At 33.7% G+C, this 25,792-nt stretch overlaps 1 protein-coding gene across 1 annotated transcript in view; it reads right to left on the bottom strand.

Moving 5' to 3' along the window:
• Positions 1–183: 183 nt before the first annotated feature.
• The window catches only part of LOC101623989 (cytochrome b5 reductase 4), a 52,539-nt gene continuing 26,930 nt past the window's right edge, over positions 184–25,792 (bottom strand). Inside the window, exons 6-16 of the mRNA XM_004673657.2 lie at positions 23,720–23,780; positions 22,481–22,538; positions 20,918–21,011; positions 20,668–20,700; positions 18,847–18,969; positions 12,337–12,477; positions 10,692–10,844; positions 8,286–8,436; positions 7,909–7,995; positions 2,185–2,349; positions 184–777 (exon numbers count right to left, since the gene is read on the bottom strand). Of these exons, the coding sequence (XP_004673714.1) occupies positions 723–777; positions 2,185–2,349; positions 7,909–7,995; positions 8,286–8,436; positions 10,692–10,844; positions 12,337–12,477; positions 18,847–18,969; positions 20,668–20,700; positions 20,918–21,011; positions 22,481–22,538; positions 23,720–23,780 (1,121 nt within the window). The 3' untranslated portion in view covers positions 184–722. The remainder of the gene's footprint in view (positions 778–2,184; positions 2,350–7,908; positions 7,996–8,285; positions 8,437–10,691; positions 10,845–12,336; positions 12,478–18,846; positions 18,970–20,667; positions 20,701–20,917; positions 21,012–22,480; positions 22,539–23,719; positions 23,781–25,792) is intronic.

The raw sequence follows: 25,792 nt of genomic DNA, 5'->3' as shown, positions 1-25,792 counted from the left end.
TTCCTGAAGCCTCCAGTTTTGGCTCATAATCAAAACAGCTGACAATCTAGTTCTCTCCAACTCTAACACACCTAATCCAAAACTACACGTGTGTAACACCTCCACTATCTTTTGTGGCTTTTCAAATTTTCCCTTAGATTGATCCCAACATTGTGACATTCAAACTCATTACTACTACAAGGATTAAAAAGTCCTTAAGTATATTTTTATTGTATGTAACAATGCCATATACACACAAAAAATTGTTTCGATCACTTAATAAGTTACAACATTCCATATTTTAAAAGTAATAACAAGGACTAAATGATCACTTCCTGAGTTAACAGTGCAATGTAAAATTCTGTATTGCTAGTAAGACATTTTACAGCATAGAAACATGATCAAAATGATCATTTACTTTATCATGTCACAAAACACGAGAGCTTACAGTAGAACAGTGATAAAGTTTAAAGGGTAAGGAACTCTGTGACTCATAACAAAGAATCCTGTATGTATTTTGTTGCATGATTGACTTTCCAGGTTAAGTGTCAGTAGTAAAATAAGTTGTGGTACAAAATAAAGCTGACACAGTATCTGTAACAATGGACTATTTGATATAAGAAATTGAGACCTGAATTCTCGTTATTAACCTTTTTAGTATTTACAAAATGTTCTCTTAAAAAACCTTAAGCAGTCACAAGTTTGGACAAAACAGTTGAATGAAGGACAATGATAGATCTTTATTATCCTGTAAAACTATGTATTTCATCTTTGGAAAAGTTAAGATCATGCAGGAACCTGAAAAACAAACACAAAACATGTCTCTTAGGGACAATGTTGGAAAAGAAAAATCAGTTTACCATCATTAGCAAGATATGGTTTCATTTCCTCAATTACCATGTTCTCAAAAATCCCATAATTATAATTTCTAAGACAGTAACAACCCTTTAATATCATCAAATATGAAATATCTAATTTTTTAATGCTTTCCTAAATGCTGTATTTTTTTTTTTAAGATTTATTTATTTGTGCATAAAGAACTGGGGTACAGGCCAGAGATGCAAGGGCAGTGAGAAGATTCACCAGAGACACAGTGGGGAGCAGAACAGGAAGATCAACAAAGTACACTGCTGAGGGGAGCAGCGGGCGGGTCAGGAGAGGTCTGCCGCGCCATATGGTCACCTCCGGGGCAGGCGGGGATCGAACTCATGCGGAAGTGGCTTAAGCTTCTTAGTGCTGTGCTTTAACCCGCTGCACCACCAGGAAGGGCCAACGCCATAACTTTTACATTTATTTGAATCAAGACACGAAGTCTTCTCATCATAACTGGCTGTTAAGTCTTTTAGAATTTTGGGGGGTATAAGATCCCAAATCCCCCATGTTGTCCTGCAATTTATTTGCTGACAAAATCAGATTTTTATGTGCTGCATCTTCCAGAGACCTCAATTTGCAACACCCTGTGATATACTATAACATGTGTTTACAGCCTGTTATTCCCCATAATTTAGTAATGATCAAAAGGCTTTATTAAATTCTTTTCAGAAGACTACTTCTTGTATAGTCTTCCACCCAGAGGCATGCAATACTAGTTGCATCTTTTTTTTTTTAACTATACTAATAACTGTAGATCACATATAGATGCATTCATTCATAAGAAACTGAAATTGGTGATATTCTACCTCCATCATTCTTTCTGCATTTACCAGGTAAGAGCTCTATAAAGAAAAAATTCTGCTCATTTATTATGTGGTTATCTTATAATATAGTTCATATAAAAAAGGCAGATTAAATGCTTGATTTTCCCCCTTTAATCGCTGTTCTCAAATTACAGAGTTGAGCCTCTGGCATTGTTTATTGTTTTATTTTACCCACTAAAGAGGAAAAGTAGAAATATTAATGCTTTAAGGGTAATTCAACTTGGAGACTGCTATACACAGAGACTGAAATCTTAGAAGTGGCTCTGTTTAAAACCCTGCTGAAAATAACGAGCATTTAGTTAGTACTTACTGTATGGAGTCGCTGTGCTGAAGCACTTCCAGTGTGCTTCACTGCTGCCTCCCTTTCAAGGTGGACACACTATACTTAGCAAGGTGAATAACTAAGATAGCTTATTACCAAAGGTACTCAGCTCAATCATCTGCTTTTAACGGAAGCTCTTCATTTCACAGGCTTGCGTATCCTTTTACCTGTCCTGCTACTGCTCACCTTACTCCTTGCTCTGTAAATGGTGGTGGGCCACAGATGCAGATGAGGACTTTGGATTTGTCTAAACTTCGTTTCAAAAATTCAGAAAGAAGAGCTGGTGAGATGTGTCCCTGCTTGCCACTCCATTCTGGACTAGGAGCTGAGAGCACAAATTCAACGTCCAATCTAGAGAAATGAAAACATTTTAAAAAGTCTATTATTTTAGATACATTAACAAGTTTCAGGTTCACAAAAACATCTTATTTTTGCGGTTAGAGCATAATTTAATATAGAAAGAATGGAAACTGGTTAGAAAACACTGGCAGAGATTATAAAAAAATTACATAAAAACATACAAGTACATCCAATTTGTTCTAAAGACGCCTTTTGCTACTGGTAAGAATAATCTGATATTTCTTATTGAACTCATTACAAAGCAAGTTACAAAAGACTTCATTCAGAAAATCCTACAATTTCTATTAATAACCTGCTTATAGAGAATCACAGTGAGAAACAGTTATCAGTGACAAGTGATAATCACTGACTCACACCTCTTTAGTGAGTTCTAGATCCTTAAAACCAACAGCCTATCTGACTGCCTACTGCTGCTGTATCAATGGCCTCAAAATCAACTCCTCACATTATTTTTTCTTTAAGGCACTACAGTCCACTTGGTTACACAGACCAGCACTGAGGGACTTATCCTGGAGACCTCTCTTTTGCTTCACTCTCCATATCCAAATTCTCACCAAGTCCCAGCTACTATGTCTACTTTTCTCAGTCTTTGCTGGCACAATACCATCCATTCTTTTCTTTCTGTAATGCTTCCATCACACCTTGCCTTTCTGTTCTGGGTCAAGCTCATTCCCACAGGGAAGGACTGTGGCTCCACCACTCTGGGATTCTTCATTGTGTGTGTAGTAGAAATGTTATCCTTTTCTTTATAGCCCTTAGTCCAGGCTCTCAAGATGACTGATTTATCAATGTCTTCCTCATTAGACCTTTAACTCCAAGAGCATGAGAACCTGTTTGCCCTGTCATTGCAACCCTAGTGGCTGCTACTCAGGAGGCACCCATCACTATGGAATGAAACAGATGAAGGAAAAAGGTTCAGAATTAAAATGAGAAAGAATATCAACTGAGAGAGCAGAACTACAGATCATTTCTTCCTATAGCTTTGTTACTTGGTAAGTGAACTACTGGTAAAGGGCCACTGTAAATTCAATGTCCCACATTGTACCTGCTCTCTCTGCTCCATTTTAGCAAGCACAATTAATTCTTTTTTTTTAAAGATTTATTTATTTATGCATACAGAACTGGGGTACAGGCCAGAGGTGCAGGGGGGGATGGTGAGAGGATTCTCCAGAGACAGAATAGGGAGCAGAACAGGCAGACTGACGAAGTACACTGCTGGGGGTAGCAGCGGGTGGGTCAGGAGAGGTCTGCTGCACCCGGTGGATCACTTCCAGGGCAGGGATTGAACTCTTGCTGAAGCGGCTTTAGCTTCTTAGGGCTGTGCTTTAACCTGCTGCGCCACCAGGGAGAGCCCATAATTAATTCTTACGATTTTCAACAGCATCAGATTAAAGGCATTCCTACATTTCTTTAGTGAATAATTGAGTTTCTCAAAAGTAAAAAAATTTAATTGAACATTAATTTCAATCTTGAAAAAAGTTAGCAGAACAGATTCTCTGTGAGATGGCATACAGCGCCGAACACCAGAACAGAACAAAGATGTGGCTGGTGCAGCTGGGTTTATGCTCCCATGAGCTGGGCAGACTGGCACAAGGGTACAGACCAACTCAGGGGCTTGAGGCTTGGTTGCAGCCCTCACCAAGGGCTTAGCTGCTAGGTTTTTTTTTTTTTTTTTTGAGGAATAAGATAGGAAAATGACATAATCTCTTCCAATTCTAATGTGCTGATTGTGTATCTTAAGAAATTCTATAGAATTGTATTTTAAGTCTTACTTTCTAGGTTCCTGTTTAATTTCTGCAGTATCACCATTCCACTCTATACAGCATAGCCTCCCCAAATATTTTCTTTCACTAACTTCCTAGCACTTAAAATTAAGATCATTTAGGCAACTGCAGAAGTAACATTTGTTTATTGCTTCATGAGGGCAGAGTCATTGTATGTCAATACTGTATCCAGGTATAGCTCAAAGTAAATGTGCAAAAAGAAATGTTGAATAAAGGAGTTGATTTACAAAGAAGCCACAATGGTTAAAAATAGCATTTGTCGGGGCCCTGTGGTGCAGTGGGTCAAAGCACTACACTAAGAAGCTAAAGCCACTGCTGCATGAGTTTAATCCCCACCTGCCCAGGAGGTGATCCATATGGCGTGGCAGACCTCTCCTGACCCACCCACTGCTCTCTGCAGCAGTGTACTTCGATGATCTGCCTGTTCTGCTCCCCTCTTTCTCTGGTGAATCCTCTCACTGCCCTTGCATCTCTGGCCTGTACCCCAGTTCTATATGCACAAATAAATCTGTTAAAAAAAAAAAAAAAGCATTTGTCCATAGAAGAACAGAGCCACATGTAAGGATCTGGAAATAACATATAACACATATGTGAGTTCATAGTACAATTTTCTGTTGGGGAAAGATGATACATAAACTTCTACTAGATTACCAAAGGGGACCCACAAGCAACTGTCTATCAAATTAAAAATTAAATTTCCCCCACCTTAGTTTCAAGTAGTTCTACCACTAAAATAAAAGTGCTAAGCTGTATAAATCAATATTGATGTTCCTGTTATTTGCAAAAATTCAGTATTTTCCTTTATTGAAATGCTTTTTTAAAAAGCCTAATCAGTGGCATACTTCCTTCAGGCATCTATTAAAAGGTGAAAAATAGGGCCCTACCTGGTGGCATAGCGGGTTAAAGCACAGTACTAAAAAACTAAAGCCACTTCAGCATGAGTTTGATCCCCACTTGGGAGATGACCCACATGGCGCGGCAGACCTCTCCTGACCCACCTGCTGCTCCCCTCACCAGTGTACTCTGTCGATCTGCCTGTTCTGCTCCCCACTCTGTCTCTGGTGAATCCTCTCACCGTCCCTGCACCTCTGGCCTGTACCCCAGTTCTGTATGTATAAATAAAAATCTTTCCAAAAAAGGTGAAAATAATTGAGATCCTTATATAAATACAAAAATTTCTTATGCCTTTAAAATCTATCCACATAAACTATCCTTTGGGTATAAATTTTTGAATCAATGGAAAAAGTGAGCAAACTATAAGGATGCTATTTTTAAGGGTATTTAAAGAGGCTGCCATACTGCTTGCTTACTTCTTTACAGGACTAGAAAAGAGCTTAAACTGGAACAGGGACAATCCCAAATTAACAGTCAAAATACTTCAGTGAAGGATTTTTTTTTTAGAGAGAGATGTAAAGGGTTATTGTAGGATCTTCTCTTCTGAATTTTTCTGAATAGATTTGTTCAAACAATTATAGCCTTGAGGCATGAGGGTGCACTTTATAAAAGTACTGAAATTCCTTTCTGCCTTATAACTTCCAAAGTGTCAGAAAAGACCAAGACTCTTGTGAAAATAAATTTGGGTAATCCACAAAGGGGAGAAAGGGAGCAAGGGAGGGAGAGAAAGAGTGGGAGAATGAAAAGATAAGTACAGACCAGATGCTAATAACAGTTCTTTGGATAGTAGGATTATGGATGATTTTTTCTCTTTGCAATTCGTCTACATACATATGTATTGACTTTATAAGCAGAAGGGAAAAAATTCTAATATTTGCACAAAATAATAAGCCACTACTTATTATCCCTCAAAATATTCTTGGGGAGGAAAGGAAAATACTTTTTATTTTTATTTATTACAAAACGTGGTCTGGAAATAAACTTCATTCTTAAAACCAATTCTGCAACGGTAAAGAACTCACACGGTAGCTCTTTCTGCTGAGGGGATGGACAATGTAAAAGCAGACTCAGCATGGCCTCCGCATGCTCAGTAATTGAGAGCAATAAGTGAAATTTAATTTGGATACCAATTTACATGGTATGTAGCTACAACTGCTAATATACATATTTGTCTGTATTCTCTCACATTGAAGAAAAATATTATTTGTGAGAGTGTACTAGACTTTTTTTAAAACTAGATTTTACTAATCTTGTGAACTGAGTTTCAATTATTGCATTTAACAGTAAAGTGTAATAATGTATTTGGATAAAATTTAAGTAAGTTTACCTTTTCTTCAGTTTAAATTTTATATTTAATGACAGGAAAAAGTGAAACAGAACAGACAAAAGAATACTTATGTGTACCCATGTTTTGTAGTTCTAGTAAATTTAGCAATTTGGAAAAATGAAGAAATATGTCCCTAAAGTTCTCATGAGAAAATAAGCCAACGCAGTGTTTTGTTCACTGCTGTACTCCTATGTATGGGGACAGGTCTGATACTTTCAATATTTCATGAATGGAGGAATATTACAAATACGTTATCTTTGGGGCAGGCATCTTTGTAAGCATATGCTTACATATGCTCTTTTACCGACCCCAATTCTATGCCATAGGTAGGTGTCACCATGTCCTTGACCTACAGATGGGAAAGGTGGGCCTCAGTCAGACCTAGCAACTTGCTCAAGGTCACAAGGTTTGTAATTTCCTATTACACGTTGATTTTTCTAAAACTTTCATTTGCTAACGATATTATTCAGGTAAACTTGGAGGATAAGCATAGCATTCTGCTGAAAATTAAATTAAAATTACATGCCAGTCTTGGTACCTTTCCTTTATGTCTCTTCTTGTTCAATAAAAGATTGTGTGGCATTTAAAGCCTAATCTCACAAAAAGTAGGCTGTTTTTCTTATTTTAATTATAAAATTTGATAGATTTTTTAAAAATTTGCAATCCAACCAAGAGGATGTTTTCACGTGTCCACATTCTGTCACCAGAAATTTTACTATTAAAATGTTATTACTAAAACTAGAAGTTACAAAGGAGAGTCAAATGTAAGAAAGGATAACTTACTATAGAACATATATTAAAATAATAGCTTTAAATGTTAACTAAATACAGATGTAACTAATTACAGCTATCATCAAATTTGAAATTTTTATGTTTCTTTTATATACGGGTGTCAATTAGGTTTTCACTGAACTATACAGACAAAACCTGTCAATAAGCTTTTAAGGCTAGATTTCTCTTGTATCTAAAAAGGTCCAAAATATGATAAAGTATTTAACAAATGTTCGAAAGCCATCTACGTAGGTAGCATGGCCTTTTTGTTGTCCAGGGAGGGCCTGGTATGAGTGTCAAGTGTGTATAAAGTGCTATGTCAGAAGTCATTGCTAGTAGAGTCTTCAAGCAAGGAGAGCCATGTCTCCCTGAGTGGTCAGAGCTTAGGGAACACAGAGCGAACAGGCAGGAGGAAGTAGGTAAGAGCAAGAAGAAAAAGCCAAGGAGCAGAAGAAAATGGATAAAGGCAGTCCCAAAGTCAGACACTGTCACTGTCAGCAAGCTGGAGGTTTCTACTCACCTAGTGAGTGCTGTTAGAGCCAGTCATCCAGAAGTAAAAAAAAGGAGCCCTTCCTCATCCTACACAATGCCACCAACCCAAATTCAATAGCCCGAAACAAAACACAACACATAGTTGACTGTTCAGGCATTTCAGGCTCAGTCACTGTCACATATTCCTTCTTACCAATATTTCTTAAGTCATGTTTAACTTCTACTAACAGAATAAAAGAAAATGTTCATTAAAATAGTAAATATTTAATCTCATTTTAATACCTTTTATCTTTAAGTGATAATTTCTCCAACTGGCTTCTCCAAATTATATCACCATCTGTTTTATTGAAGAACATCAGCTTCACTTTCCTTTAAAGAAAAAATAACAACTCAAAGGAGCTATTTTCAAATACATTTAATATATACACGAATGGAAAGTCTAGAAGTGAACTAGCATATTTTTTGTGCCACTTATGAAAGCAAAGTAACAGAATTCAAAAGAATCAAGTTAATAAAAACAGCTAGGACTTGAGAGTAAGAAATGATGAATAAGGGAATGAAAATATGTCTATTAAGGTTCAGAGTACTTAATTAATTGAATACCTTATACTAATCTAACAACCTCACAAAGGATAGTAATTAAAGATAAAATCACATACCTGAGACTGGGTATATTAGTCAAAGCATAATTCAGTATTTTAACCATTGGTGTGAAGCCTGTTCCAGCTGCCAATAAAAAGAGATCTTCTAATTCTTGGAGCTGGGATATTTTAAAAGTGCCCTCAGGATTGCTTACAGAAACAAAATCTCCTAAACAATGAAATATACACTAAATCAGAAAAAAAAAAAAATTAGGGAAACTGAAAAGGCTAAAACTACCTGAATTTAGAATACTGATGAGAACTAAGATCAAAACTTAACTTTCAGACTACATCTTAATCTTCATAGCAGTTAAGTAGTTTTAGGAATAATCATTAGGGCCTCAAGTATAACTGGATTATATGATTATAATCAGATTAATAATGAGATTTTATTCAACTCACTACCCAATATAATTTCTTCAAACCATTTGGACTCTTATATGTAGATAACTGCCAAGTAATTAAGTACAAAATCTCAAAACAGAATTAACTGACAAATTAAAAGCACCTCAAAAACAGGGTTCATGTATACCTATCTTGCATGGGTATAGGGCAGAGAAAAGATATTCACTATTTGCATATTGATTCTTAACCACAGCAGTAAGATTAGTAGGATAGAAAACTAAAATAGGAATATATTCTAGAATTTTATGTGAGTAAATGTGCTTTTTCTCCATCAAATCTTTGAAAAGATAAACATTAATTCAAACAAGAACAGCTATTCTAAATTTAGTTCCTATGAAAACAAAGCAAAACCAAAAACTGCACTTGGAGCATGCTACTTCCTTCCTGATGTAGACACATAGTAGCTGAGGGCACCATTCTCTGGAATGCAGTTGATATAATCACTATATACTACTCATATGAGAGAACTGCCTTTAGACATTTCAGAAATTTTCTATGTAATTTTAAAAATAAAAGTTGCCTAAAACAAACCATCTATCTATTTAAACACAATTATTCCAGTTTATTTTAAATCTTGGCAGTCATAATTTTTCTTCGTCATAGCAGGATAGTAAAATACTGAGGAAATTGATAAATTAAGCATACTAACAGGATTAGAATCTCCTTTTTACTATAGTTTGAATGGACCATAAGATCAGAGTATCCTTGGGAAAAAGTCAGATGATTGTTCACAAAATCATACTTACCTTCACTAGATTTGTAGCTATTTCAAAAATTCTTTAGTCTCCCATTTTGCACTCAATATTTTGGTATTTATTACCCAAAGATGACTGACTATATCCATTGTATATTAACTTCTAAGCTTAGCTTACAGATAGATTAATATAATTTTCTTTGTTTACATGTTAGTGATCTAGTTTGTTATTATCTTGATGATACGGTTAATGCTGTCTTAAAATTGGAAAGAACACTTTAAAGTTAGGAAAAAGGCAAAAATAAAGTTGAAGACTAAACCAAAGGAGTAGAAATAGGAAGGGGGTCCTCTAAATCTGAACAGATTTCATTTAGTCCCTTTATTAATTCTATTTTAAAAATAGTCCTTTGATGAACTTATCAAGAACCTATTATGTATCAACTGAAATGATGATGTGGGAAATACATGGATGAGAATTTCTACCTTAGAACTTAAAGTTTAGTCAAGCAGAAATATTACTATTAACACACAGCTGTAATTAAAAGCTACTTATTGGGAGTTTCAGTGAAGTAGAGGAAAGAGACTCTCCTCTCTTTTCTATAGGAAATGATATTTTATTTGGGTTTTTGGTGAGTAGAGAAAAAGGAACTTGACAAGAAAAGAAAGGGTTGCTGGGCATCTTAGGTAAGGTGGCTGCATGTGCTTAAAAGTGATGATCATAAACTCTGAACAGCACAAATATTTTTGTACAGCAGGCAATGAAGTTAGAAAGATCCCGAAAGTCTTTGCAGGTCATGCAGAGAACTGAATTAGTTAGATGATAAAGGTCCATCTCAGAGTTCAAAGTTGCAGAGCAACATGCTCAAGATTATAACCAGGATAATTTGAAAAAAGAACTGGAAGATGCAGATAGAAAGAGAAAAATCAGGAGCAACTGACAGGAATCAGTTAAGAAACCAAGACAGAAATATTGAAGGCCTGATCTAAGAGGATGGAGAAGGGATAGATAAGAAAGACTAAAAAGTCACTGGGAGGTGGATTCACTGGAACTCAGTGGCTGATTGGAGTGTAAGAGAGAAAATTGGAAGACTCAAAGATGACTTAAATCTGCAAATTTGGTAAAGGAAGTGATGCTGCAAATAAGAAAGATGAAGAATATGGGAGTAAAGGATAGGTTGGGGGCAACAAACATAGTTTTGGTCATAAATATGTTAAATTTAAGATATCTGATAAAACCCTTGATGGAGAGGACTGGAGGCAAACATACATATGTTCTTATCTAAAACACAAATGAGGCAAAAATACATACATACAAAAATACTAACCAATTTGAAGATGATCAAGTTCTGGTGTTAAGAGTCCAGTGGGATAGATTTTGATCAAAAAGTAGATGTATTTATTGTTGTGAAGAACTGGTTCTTTGCACTCTGAGAGTAAAGATTCAGATACAGGTGTATATGGCTTCACTATTTCTGTACCTAGAAAAGGTCATGATGAAGAAATTAAATTCTAAAAATCTTGAATAAAGATGAAGCATACAAATTTTGTGATGTTATCAATATATATTTAAGAATATGTAATTTTGTGATGCTATCAAAACTATATATACAGTATACAGAATATATATAAGAATATATAACTAGTGAGTATATAATTCTCACCATATGTTCTCAATCTATATAGTATAAGCATATATAAGCATATACCCCACATATATATCTGTGCTGAAATAATTTTAACAAATCGACATAATATAAACAATTAATTTTCAAGGTGGGATAAGTTGATAGGGATTTATATCAATAAACTTAGATGACCATCAATTCCATGAGCACATAAACTTTGAAATGGATGAAAATAAAATGGGATCCAAAATCCACCACTGAGATGTAAAAAGATATTTATATAAGTGATTTTGATTATAGACCTAAGTTGTAATGCTGGTTATAATGGCCAATGAGAAAAAGAACAATTTCCCTTTTATTTATTTTGAACAGCGTTAATATTTTAATATATCATAGATTACTTTGTTAAATAAAACAATGCTAACCCAACGACTTCTAAGAATGTAACATTAAAAAATAGGGCAAAATCAATAAAGAATCCATAAAATGTTATCAGTCAGCCAAATTCCAAAAAGAAAGCCGGAATAGTTGAGAAAGGCCAAAATTTTACAGCTCAAAAACATACATAAACAGTATTAATCCAGCTGTATATTATAACAGATTGATAATGACTGCAATGGGGAAGATACCAGCCACTGAATGATAACCTGGCATTAGTAATGAGGAAGGGAAAAATTTTACAGTGCCATTATAATAAAACATAACCATCAGATCCTGGCTAACAGAGAGTGATTGTTGGAGACACTATGACATAAAATTGTTACTTTTATAGCCTCAAAAGGCCAAGAAAACATTGAACATAAATAAGGAGGATATTTAAGACAAGTAAATGAAATGATTTTAGGATGAAAATGAAGGAAAAATAATTCACACAGCAAGAAACACATTTATAAAGCTGTTTATAAGGTGGCACATAAAAGGAAAACACAATTATCTACCCTTTATGAAACTTATAAATTATAAATTCAACATCATAAATGGCACAACCATTTAGCGGTTACTAAGAGATTCTAGTGGTATATATCTGTAGTAAGTGTTTTCATGAAGAACTCCTTGTGCACTTTCTCAACTCATTCCTTTCAGAGCTCTGCTCTATCATAAATACCACACTGGCAGAACCGTCTCTGCTTAGAGGCAATCTCTTTGTTCCATACAGTAAGATGGCATGGCCAGAGTTCCAACACACAGGAACACTATCCCTAAACCTATATATGGCTATCACTGAGTCTAGCTTCCCAGAAATAATTATTAATAAACTAAATATCTCTTCTTAAAGAGACCAGCACTGATTTTGAAATGCTTATGAAAGAAGAACATGTTTCCCCAAAGCCTCTATTGACCTCACCTGTAATAGTTAGTTTGAGGTAAACATGTTGCCCAATTGGCACCTGAAGGTGAGTGCCTGGTGGCAGCATCCAGCAGAAAAGCTTTGTATCATGGGTAACATCTTCCTTGGAAATTAACTGGCATTTTCTGTAGTACAAACCTAGAAAGCAATTCATTTTATTATTGAGTAATTTCAAAAGAAGTAATCCTAGAGCCACTAAGAAAAGGGCAATCCCAGCATTTGTTCTTTAGTGAGCTTAAATTTCACAAAACAGCCAATACATTTTGAAATCCATCAGTATACTGAAAATCTTATAAAGTTAATTATTCTATTTTCTTTCCTTAGTTACCTAGTTTCTAAAATCTTCTATTTCCATAATTTAAAAAATTACAAAATGGGTGTCATTTCCTCATGCCTGCTATAATAGCTGGAGAAACTGTTGGATGAGACAAAAAGTTGCTAGAGTTTCTTATTTCAACTTACAAGTCTCATTCAAAAAGATGTAAACCATAGTCTTAAGAGTATCACATGGCTTATTAGGTCTCTTCTTTATTTTAAACATGTTAGTTCAAGCACATATGTTTATGGATCATCCCTCCCCCTTTTAAAATGCCCTATTTATTGTCCAAACTAAGGAGCCAGTTTAGTATGTCAAGATTCATCCCAGATAGTTCTCCTCTTCAATATCCTTATTCTTTATTGTTCTGATCAATCCTTTTTTTTCCCTAAAGATTTATTTATTTGTGCATACAAAGCTGAGCTGGGGTACAGGCCAGAGGTGTGGGGGGTGGAGGGGGTGAGAAGATTCATCAGAGACAGAGTGGGGAGCAGAACACTGCAGATGGATTGAAATACACTACTGAGGGGAGCAGCAGGCAGGACAGGAGAGGTCTGCCACACCATGTGGGTCACCCCCCCCACTCCCCCAGAACCCCCCCACACCCTGGCCAGGGATCGAACTCATGCTGCAATGGCTGCAATAGCTTCATGGTGCTGTGCTTTAACATGCTGTGCCACCAGGGAGGGCCACTCAATCCCCCCCCCTTTTTTTTTTAACCACTTATTACTACTTTTAAATGCCTAATACCATTATTTCCTAATTTGGAATCTACCTTTATTTATTCTTCCAAGATCTGCCTGAATCTGTATGGCATCAAATTATTGACACTACATACTTAAAAGCTCAGTCAATGTAAAGGAAACCCCAAAACATACAAATGTCTACAATACTCAAAAACATATTGATGTGTATACCTGGATAGGTTCACAATGTTTTTTTGTTTGTTTGTTTGTTTTGCCAAAACAGTGACCTTGTTGAGCAATGAACTTGACTTCAATGATGAGTTTCTGAATAATTAAGTACAATCTATTTCAGCCACTAAACAAATGTTTAGCAGTTTGACTACTAAAAAACCTCATGAAGTCTTTAGATTATTTTACTACACTAGAGAAACAAAGTTTGAATTGTTGCATGCTTTTAAAATTATTATATAATTTGCATTTATTTTTACATAATTGTGTTATTTCGTTCAAAACCTTACTCAGTCTCATCCAATTTTATAGGGCTTTCATTTAATCTCAGTAATCTAGTTTTATTATCACCACCTAAATCACTTATGCATATTTAAATAAGTAAACATTCATAGTATATCTTCAAGCACTAGCTGTAACTGTCTATGGGTACATTTCTATTCAAATTGTGGTGAAAGATAAGCAGAATGCGCAAAGACTAAGAATTCTGCCATCTTTCCCACCTTCCCTCCACTTTTCCCCCAAGTGCATTTTAAATTATGTTGACAGTATAGATTCCTTTTGAACTATTACTGTTGAAAATATTCCCAAAGTGTATTAGGATGTTTTACTATCTTAACTAGACTTATGTAAACTGAATCTTACTTTCAGAGTGAAGAATTTGTAGGGTTACATTAGCATTAAATGGGGAGTACAGCTTTCTCCAAGATAGATTCAATGGGGCCTTTGTACAGCACAGTTAGCAAGCTTACCAGCAAGTTTGAATATTTCTATACCTATTACCTCTCTTCTCAGATCCACAATTAATTCGCCCAACATTGAAGTGCCTGATTCACCTGAATCCTAAATCTTCAAATATCTTCTGTTTTATCCTTTACTATAGTAAAATAATTTCATACTCAATTAGTCTGCAACATTTACTCTCTGTCTTTTCAGATTTCAATTCAGGCTATTCTGATAACAATTATAATAAGACACAAGATGCCAAAGTGTCTTATCGTTATTATGCAAACAATAATTTAATTTCTGTTGGGTGGGGGAGATACTTTAAGAGAACAAAGAACAGTGAAGTTTGTATTTGCTACTACAATATTTCTTGATTTCTAGTAATTCCAAATGCTTATTTTAGGCAGCAAAGAAGCATGGATATATGACAAGGCTGGGGAGAAGTGAGGGTATTTTTTCTCTACACCTACAAGAAGAGCTGCTCACTGTGACAAGTTTGCTTGCAGAATCATGGGCACCACACATCATCTCAATTAGAAGCATAAGTGCACTGACAAACACATATACAAGACAGACAATACTTCAATGTGTGTGTACAGCATAAGCAGTAAAGAAGCCCTGAAAAATGTGTGGGGTCAAACCATGTAAAAATGCCATTTTTCTAACCAACATAAGCCAGTTCATAGAATTTAGTTGAATTAAAAAAACAGCTATGAATTATGTGTATATATTTACATATCTTTTACATAAAGGTTTGTAAGTATCTATTACCAAATTAAAATTATGACAAAATTTTAAAAATAATATCACAAGATTTATAAGTTATTTGTTGGCAAATCTTTAAAACTGGCATTGTCTAGTTGTCAAAGTCCCATATTACAGGTAATCTTAATGAAGATAAAATTTTAGGTTGTGTACAGAAACAGCAACGTAATTACCAATTCATTTCTTACACTTAATAAAGACACACACACACACATACCCTACTCACTTAAAATTTCCCTTTTTGGAAAGAATAATTGGTAGCATGCAATTCATAAAAGGTTGTCTAGTTCCAGTCATACAATATAAAGTTACCTACTATATTCACATAAAAGTTATTTTTCTTTAAGTTCTATGCTATATTTGCATATGTCATATAAGTATAGATGTGATAGAAAAGGGTACTGCACCAAGTCTTCAACTTACATTCTTATTTTCAACCTAAAATTCTTTTAGCTATAAAAGAATAAGAGGAAGCCAGCAAGTTAATATGATAAAAATTCAAAATTTTGGTAAATCTTATTAAAAACCTAGGAATCCTGTGATGAACTATAATGCAAACATCTGAAGTTATTGACACCAAGGTAATAATGATATAATAATCTGATAATGTGAGTATTCAGTTTTGCTAGTGTATAAAATAAATTTGTTTTCATCACAATTTAAGGAGCAGAAAGGATAAAGAAAAAATTTTCCATGCTAACTCAATCAAATAAATTAAAATTTCTCTAACCTGCAAGTCATTTTTCAAAGTGGAAAACCTATTCACTAAAAAAAATACATGCCAGGCTTCAAATTTAAACAAGAAAGTTAAAGTCAACTATAGTGGTTCATGACACGGCCAAAATGTATGGCAAGGATAAAAGACTTCACAGAAAGCCCCAGCAAATTACAGAGAAGAATTTCTGAGTGATATTCATCCTAACCATTTCCAAATGGAGGCCAGCTGTGGTTCTCACTATCATTTACTTCTGGAATTGACTTTTATTTGATCTGCTAAGATTTTTCAATCACTAGTCAGATAAATTTCAGGGCAAGAGATTTCACTTTAATAATATTTCTTTTCATTTTCATTGTCCTTTACCTATTTGCTTCTGAACTGCTAGATCACACCATTATTCCTCTGTGTTCTCTCTTCTTACCTAATACCACAAAATTCAGCCCTGGTCTGGTAAAATTAATCTATTTGACCTATCCCTCACATAGCTAACATTTTTCATTCTCTACAATCTTCAAAATGCCTGGCACAGTAAGTACTCAATAACAATTTGAAGCTTTACCTGAAAAAAATTCTCTTATAGGGTTTTTTTGAAAGTTACTTTCAAAATATCACTTGAAATTCACTTCCTTCAGGGATTCATTCAAGGTCAAATTTATCTACTTCTCCTTACTTGGGGTTACTTCAGAAAATGTTCATTATATATAATTTAACTTCCTTTGTTGGCCTGTTTATTTAGAAACATATTTTTCAATCTTATGTTTCTATATGTTCTTTCTCCAACTGGGAAAATAATTTCTGATACCTACCTAAAAGCTGTTTATGTACCGTGCCTAAAATAGTTGTCTACAATAATATATACTAAAAATAAGGCTATTTGTTAGTGTTTTTTTGAAAATTAAATTATTCACAAATATAATTTTATAATTTTAATTACTTAAAGATAGTAAATTGATTACTTGCAGCTAGTTCTGATTAAACTACACTAAATAACATAGAGAATTGTATATGTTTGGTTCTTTTTTTTAAGCATTAGTGCAAAAAACAAAGAATGGAAATAAGAAAAAGTAGTATGTTGAATGTTGATAAGACAGAGATGATTAGTAACAAATTAAGGAGACTCATTGAAACTGAATCCTAAGTTACAAGAATAGAAAGTCACAAACTAACTTATTTGTAAACTGAGATGCTCTCTTTAAGGCTTAGGAATCAGCAAGACCATGGACTTCTGAAATTAGAGCAGAGGCAGATGAAGGTTCATATAAAAAGTTTAGATGCCCCCCTCACCTTCCCACCTGACTTACCACTGTCACACTACTGAGCCTCTCTTATTCTGGCAAGCAAGTAGATGTTTCCTCGTAGGGAAGGTAAAACACCATAATTTAGATTCCTAAGATTCCATTTTTTAGATATTATTAGACTGAATTGTGTGGCCCTCAATTTTCATACATTGAAATCATAACCTCCCCCTAGACCAGAATGCGACTGTATTTGGAAATAGGGTCTTTTAGTAGCCAACTAAGTTAAAATGAGGACATTAGGGTGATTCCTGATTCAATATGACTAATGTCCTTATCAGAGGGGGCAAAAAGAACACGGACACACAGACAGTGTACACCATGTCTATAAGCTAAGAAGAGACCTTAGAAGAAACCAACCTTTCCAACACCTTGATCTTAGACTTCTAGCGTCTAGCCTGGAAGAAAAATATATTTTTGTTGGTAGGCTATCCAGGCTGTGGTACATTGTCGGCAGTTCTAGCAAACGAATACAGTATACAAGGCAACAACAATAGCAACAAAGAAAATTGTTTTCTAGGCATCCTGGCTTCTTTTCTTCTGATTTCTAAAATGTTAGGGATAGGATAGGAATTGTTCATTCGTGATTCTAACAAAAAGCTGGCATTAAATTTTTCCCAAAGAAATAATCTAGTCACATAGTAGTTATTACTGTCAATACACACTCATATGCACAAAACTTCCAATTAACTTTTAGAGTTTCACCCTGAAATATAAACAGATAGTTGAGGATCAGAAGACATTTAAAGCAAGCGTGCAATATGAAAGAACAAATCAAACAAGCTGGCACACAGAGGCTATGAAGGTAGAAGAAAACTTAAATAATGAATAATTCTTAAAAGGTTAAGAGAAACTAGTAAGATGAATAGGATGCTAAAACTAAATAAAATAGATGAAAATAGTTTTTAGAAGTCAAGGGATGAGACTGGAAATGGCATCAATAGAAAAGCTGGAAGACACAGCTCAAGAAATCTCCCCCAAAAAATTAGAAAAGAGGAGCAAAATTAAATAAAGAAGTGATAATGAAGGGGTGTGTTTAAAATGTTTAAAATAAGAACAATTCTAGAAAGCAAAAACAGACTCTGGAGGGAAGAGAAATCAGTATTTTCCAGACTAGAAGGTTACAAGTCCCCATAATGAAATGGTACGGAGGATTAACATTCAGCACAAAGAATGAAAAGAGATCCACAGAAAGGCATATAAAACTGTGAAGTTTCAATACACTCGGACCAAGAGAAAATGCTATCAATTTACAAAGAGAAAATACAATGTGTTTGTTTTGGGAAAAGTAATCAATTAGAACACCTACAAAATGCATCCTTTTCTATAAGTACATTATATTTAGCTTAAAACTTTGTTTTTAAATAAAGGAATGAAATGAAGAAAATAAATTAATTATATTTTAGGAATAAATAGAAACTGGCTTAGGTAAGCAGGAAAAAACAAGAAATGTGTCTTCTTCAAAAGAAAAACAAGATGTGCATACAAGGCATAAACTTAAACTTGTCACTGCACTTTTTATAAAAAGGAACCTGAAGGAGTGAGTGGGTGGACAGCAGTCTATATACAAGTGAGCTTCTCCAGTCAGGTATCACCATCTAGTAACTTTGTTATACTTCAACATCAGGTATACAATCTAAAATTTAATTAGTATTTAAAAAAAAAACCTTTTTCAATTTCACCCCAAAGTGGCTGGGTATGTACTGGATTCTGGTACAATTATGTCATAACTTGCTTCATGAACAAAGGAATCAAAACAGCAGCATATCATACCTGTATCTTTCCTTGGGATAAATGAATTATGATTCTCCAAGGGTTGTCCAAGACATTTCCAATGAGTAGTCTTTTTTTTCTTTAGGGCAATCTCAATTTTTCCCACATTCTCAACAACTCGCACTAAAAAGAAAATAAAATTCTATTTGGACTCAGTAAAACTAAATGTTAAGATTGTATTATAAAACCAATCTTTCCCAAGCAACCAACATGTCCCAATCAGATATGAATGACTATGATGATTGTGAGATAAATAAGACTTTGTTTTTACATTCATCAAAATTGTTTGTTTCATGATATTAAACTCAGTCTATTTTATTTTAGATTTAGAGATCTTCTTTCAACCTAATTTATCAAGGGCCCAACTAATATGTATTGCAAGTTTACATATGGGCTCAAATGTAGTCAGCCATGACAACTAAAAAACAAAAAAACAGTGGATGGAAGGTGATATAGGCAAATTGGCCACTGAGTAAACTTACAAAATCAAGACTAATTTATATATTTTAAGATTTCTTAGTTGGCATCAAGGGGTTCTTATGAGTAAATTCAGCAGACCAATAATGAGTCTAATAAGTAAAAAGAGAGCCTTAGGAAAGTAAGTCCATATAAAATACATATAAATCTTTAAATACTAAAGAACATTTAGATTATCTTTTATAAAATGATTTAAGTACATAGGTATAACATAAAAATACAGACTTTTACAAAACTGATTAAATTTTATGAATTGAAAGTGCTTCTGAATCTAACCTATATTTCATTTTGCCTTTAGAAGCACTCTGTTCCTCCTTATTAACATATAATTCAGTAGTAATTTTAAAAAGTAGATTAGTCAAATGAATTCAATTCAAGTGAAGCTTAGCAAGCATAAATCATAGCTCTTCACTTTAAAGAGTTTAACTCAAAAAATTTACAAAGCTTACTATAGCAAACAGAGAAAGGTAAGTACAGAGACAGTGTAAGGTACTCTGAGATACTTTAAAACAAGAAAAGACAGAAACACATACATATAAAATCTGTATATATAAAACAAGCATTACACAGCTCAAAAAAAAAAAAAAAGGAAATCTTGCCATTTGCAATATGAATAAACCTGTAAGGCATTATGTTAAGCGAAATATGCCAGACAGAGAAAATAAATCTGCATAGTATCACTTATACATTAAATCTTTTTTTTTTTTTTCATTGTTGAGAGGGCAAACCCACAGAAACAGAGAACAGAATGATGTTTATCAGGAGCAGGGGAGTTGGCAAGTGGAGAGAGGTTGATAAAAATTTACAAATTTTCAGTTGAAGATGAACATCTACTGTATAACATGGCAAATATAGTTGATGATATTGTACTGTATAATAACTTGCTAGGAAGTAGAACTTGGAAGTGTGCTTACCAAAACAAAACAAAAGGTGATATCTATATGAATTAATTTGATTGTGAGGATTCTTTCACAAAATATACCTGTATCAATCATCACACTGTACACCTGTAATATTATGTCAATTATAATTTAATAAAAGACAAAAAAAATCAAGAAACTACCACCCTATGATAATGTGGATTGTTAAATCCACATTATGCATTTATACACAATACTCCTCATTAATTTAATGTGCTCTGCCAATATTAAGCCTTTAAATATATATACCTAAGAAAAATTAGCATACTTCTATAAGTTGCATATAAGAAGAGCAGAGATGAAGAAGGAAGAATGGAAAGACAAAAAAGGATTTTTTTCTAAGGCAAGAAAAAGGAAAGAAGTAGCAAGGGAAAAGATTATATATGTATGTATGCACAAAAATAAGTATCTTTTAATAACTTACCAGAAAAATCCTCCTGAATCTCATGATTCAAACCTGGAAGAGAAAAATATATTTAAACTCTAACTTTAATTCATATAGTCTATGAACACCAGAGAAGATCATTTAAGTGGGTCTTTTTTGCATTATTTCAAATCTCTCAAGTGAAACATATTCTGAAAGATCCAAAGAAATAAACTGTACTTAACCAAAATGTAGTCATTTATGTCATATATACGGAGAGGTTCCTAGTAATAAGGAGTAAGATACTTACCAATATGTACAAGATATGAAAAGTCCTTGATAATTGTTTCTGTTCTAAAGGAACTGTCCTGATGATCAACTATTACTGAATCTAAAGTGATATCCTTAAAAAGAAAACAAAAAAGGAAGATCAAAAGTAAATATTTCCCAACCATCTACAACTATAATTTACAGGCCAAAAATCTAAACATTATTCCTGTTTTTTCCTCTTTCATTCAGTCTAGCTCTTCAAAGTATATATCAAAATTTTAATTACATATTTGTCTCCGTAAGTACTATCTATCTTATCAACTTGTTTCTAAGTTCTATACATTAAGAGACTGTCTTCAGAATACTGCTTGACTCTAAGTAGGTACACAATAAATACTTACTGAATAAATAATTTGGAAAAAGAAAAAGATAAAAAAACAAGATAGTTATGCTCATTTAAGCTTTCCACAACTGGGTGGTACTGGGCAAATTTCACAACCTCTCAGCCTCAGCTTATCAAAACGTAAATCCAATGATCTCTAACTTCTACATAACTGTGACTCAATTTATTGTGATTCCATTCACTTACATTCCACACTGCACATACTATCCACATGGAAACCCTCCCTCTTCCCTTAGTCATCTACCCACTGTCCTTGTTGCTATCACCAATGCTGCAGACCTCAACCTTCCTTGGCATTGCCAGGTTGGTTTTGGGCTGCATGATGGAGCTGATAATGGGAGGAGTTGGAAGTGGGACAAGCAGTGCCTCTGGCCCTCCTGGCTCTATCAGCTACTCTCTTCTGAGGAATGATCAAGTCATTCTTCAAGAGTACAGAGGGACACTCTGGTTCAGATGAGGTTTTAATACTACAGAAGCAGCATGAATACTCAGAAATTCCTGGCTGTCAAAACTTGGTTTCAATCTAATGGTTCCTCAAGTGTGGGAGCTTAACAGGTACTGGAGGATGAGTTTAGAGATGTGTTCAATGATCTGCTGATAAGATGATTTCCCATCTGAACTGTAAGCCCCATAAATGCCAAGCCTCTGTGTAGCCAACCCATCATTACATCCTTAAATTCCATCAACACTGTGATGCAGGCAAAACAGTATTCGATAAATAGTTAGTGAGTAAATGATCTCTTTGATTTTTATTTCAAGAGGGCATTTGAACTCCATTAGTGGTTTAAATATATTAAGCCACAGTAATATAGTCTCTCCAAATCTATTTATATACTAAAAATTAGTTTTATGATGAAGTTAACTGGGACTCTTACTTTCATTATCTATGATATTTTTAAAAAACCACAGAACTTCACAAAATAAAATACCTCTTAATCTAGTGTTTTCTAAGGGGCTGTAAGTAAGATTATATACCATGGAGCTGGGTTGCCTGTGTTCAAAACTCTAGAACTGCCACTTGTGGTGTGACTTCAGGTAAATAACTTAATCTCTCTGCATTCTTTCTGTAAAACAGGAGCAACAAAAGCATCTACTGCACAGAACTACTGTTAGCAAATACATTAATATAAGAAGAGTCCTTAGAAGAATACCTAGTGCATAGCTAACACTTTTTTTCTGGTTTAAAAAAAATGTGCTTACCTTCTGTTTAGTATATATGACAACGGTGACTAAAGAGTCTGTCTGGAACCAGTCATAGCTGTAAAATATTTTTAAAATGAAGAATTATATTGATAATCAAGTGCATTATCTTATATTAAATCATTAAATACATGTGGTTTAAAATTACATGTGGTTTAAAAATATACTGACATAAATAACATATAATTTAAACTATATGGTTTAAAATCTATAGTGAAAAACATATTTCTCAAGGTAAACTTTTTCCTAAATAATCAGTGATCTTATTATGTAATTATATAATTTTTAATTATTTTCAAATTTAAAAATTTTATATATTTCCATGTGTCCTAACATGAATAAAAGCAAACAGTATCTTCGACGAATCACTTTAAAAGCTATACATATTACTAAAATTTTATTATTAGAGTAGTAACAGAGAACAAATGTTTCCTTAAGGGGCATATTTACTACCTACACATGGGCACCAATAGGTGACTCCTAGAGGAGTTATTTTTAGACTTTTAAGATAATAATGAAATTAAGTTAACAAGTACAACAATACACTACTATATAAAGATTACAAGTGGGGGAACAATAGTTAAGAGAATGAACAACAAGGAATTCCTAAGGGAATTAGAAATAAAAACACATATGCAGATTGCTTCATTTACTACCAGGTGTACATTTTATTATGAAGGACTTTCATAAAAACTGGTTTAAAAAACTACATATGCCAAAAAAAGTTGTTATGGTATATTCATATGGAATGCAGACAAAAATGCTCTTACAGAATATTTAACATCTGAAAAAATTGCTCACAGAATTAATTTTTGATAGAGTAATATGGGAACAAGTATTACATGAGTCCAACTGGGTAGAACAAAACAAATATTAAGATATGTAGAGTTGATGGGGTTACCATAAATTTTTTATCACTTTCTTGTGTCATTTGTCTATATTTGCCAAGTTTTATGGCAGAAATATACATTTTATAATCAGAACAAGTATTTTTGTATACTTTTTTAAAACTTTAGTGTTTAAAATGGATAATGGTAAGCTTAAGCTATATTTAAAAATCCATGTTTACAAAATAGCTCATTCTCCAAAATTTCTCCAAAATGAGGCACTATCTATATCTTGCGTCAAAGAAGCACATAATAAGCCATAAATCAAACCCAGAGATGTTTTCCTTATTTGAGTGTATATATAGTAAGTGAAGAATTGATTCAGCTTTTAAAAAGTACAAGAACTGCACACCTTGGAGAATCAGGCTCATGTTTGACAAGGTTATCTGTCACTTGGCTCTTGAGAAGGATACCTTGATAAAGAAATAACAATAGTTAACAGTTCATCTATACAGCATTTTCTTCTCCCAGTAAACTTCTTAAAATATTTTAAAAATTATAATAATATTGTGAATGTACAATTCAATGAATTTCCATAAAGTAGAACATACCCTAGTACCCCCTTCCAATTGCCTCTTCTCGCCCAAGGGAAGTCACTTTTCTGACTGTTAACTCTATGATTAGTTTATAACTGTATTTGACCTTTATACAAACGTAGTCATAAGATATATTCTCTTATTCTGGCTTTCTTCTCAGTATTTATATATATAACAGCTCTTATGACAAGTAAGTATAAATGACAATAATCAATAAGTCAAGGCTAAAGATTTCTGAGGTTTTATCCATACTTTTGAATATATCAGTAGTTTGTTTCCTTTAATTATTGAGTAGTATAACTTTGCATGCACATTCTAGAATTTACTCATTCTTCTGTTAACAGACATTACAGTTTTTTTCCAGTTTTGCTACTATGAAAATTCTTGTTCATGTATAAACACAGAATCAATGTTTCTGGCACATACACAGGGTATATGCATGATAAGTAGATACTGCTCAACAGTTTTTCAAAGTTGTACCAATTTATACTTTTTTTCAGAACTGTTTGAGAGTTCTAGTTTCTCCATTGCTTCAGACATTATATTCACTTTCCATTTTAGTCATTCCTGCGGGTATATATCAAAATAGCATTTTACATGTCCATTAATACTGTGGTTTTCAAACTGCTATAGAAAACTCAGACATAGAAAAAATGCTGGAGATTATGAAAAAAATAACGTTAGTCGCCCTACCCCCCTCTCCCCCCCTGCCCCCCACCAATCAGAGTACTTTGTATGTACCTATGTTAGTTTGGAAAAAGACTGCTACTGCTAAGACTACTGAAAACACCACATCAATTATTTTAACTATTTTTCCAACTATGCAGGAAAAATAAAATGTAACATTAGTTTCCAGTGAGTCCTAGAATTTTCATATCAGAAATCAGAAGTCATAATAATTATATAGAGTTAAGAGGCACCTTTGAGACAAACTAATTTAGAGATTTTCAAGTTTCTGTTCAGTTACAGAATTTTCTACTAAAACACAAATTTAAGTATAAGCACAAGCTGTCAGACACATTTTTTTTTTAGATGAGGCTAACAGCCCTAAGAACAGACCCTACTCAGCCTTCAATCCTTCCCCATGTCCCTCTGTAGAACATCTAATTTTCAGATAAACAGACAAGGATGTCTACAAGATGTAACATAACAAAATCAAATTATGAAATAATTAGCAGTAAACTGAAAGAAGAATGCTCTACCACAAAGTTATAGGTCTAGCTGATGGAGAAAGGGATAGAACAGAGGCATCACAAGACTAACACAGGGAGTTAGGGGTGTATAGAAAAAGACAAGACTATAATAATTGAAATGTACTTTTTTCTAAATAACATTAATTAAAAATAACTTATTAATTTGAATTCCTGAAAAATTTTGTTACAAAATTAATAGCATTCATTTTTTGGGAGGCCACCTACAGATATAAATAAAAAACAAACACCACAATCTAAGACTATATCAGAAATGTAAGGATAGCTGTAAGAAAAATTCATCAATATAAATTATGAATCATTAGTCAATATGAACTTATTTTGACCTGATTAGGGCCAGGAACTCTGGATTCGAGTTCAGGGTCTACACTATGATCTTATGGAAAAACCCAAAAAACAAAAAACACTGTTCCCTTGTCCTCCAATCCAAAGCAGTAAAGAAATATGGCCTGCAATCTTAAGATAGCAAATAAGACAACTGCCAAATACTAATAAAGTAGGGAGTACCAAACAAGTACAACTTAATTAGAAGAAAATATCAGAGGTCAAACAAAATGCATTATATGTACTTATATAATGTACATTACATGTAATTATATGTAACATCTTACATTCAATATCTTTCAGGATAAATTGAAGGAACTCTGGTATGGTTGTGGGGTGCAGCAATTTAGTTAG

The sequence above is a fragment of the Condylura cristata genome, unplaced genomic scaffold (assembly GCF_000260355.1).
Source record: "Condylura cristata isolate star-nosed mole 26May11 unplaced genomic scaffold, ConCri1.0 scaffold00001, whole genome shotgun sequence".
Classification (NCBI taxonomy): domain Eukaryota; kingdom Metazoa; phylum Chordata; class Mammalia; order Eulipotyphla; family Talpidae; genus Condylura; species Condylura cristata.
Note: the sequence above shows the minus strand (reverse complement) of the source record. Positions and strands in the feature narration are given on the sequence as shown.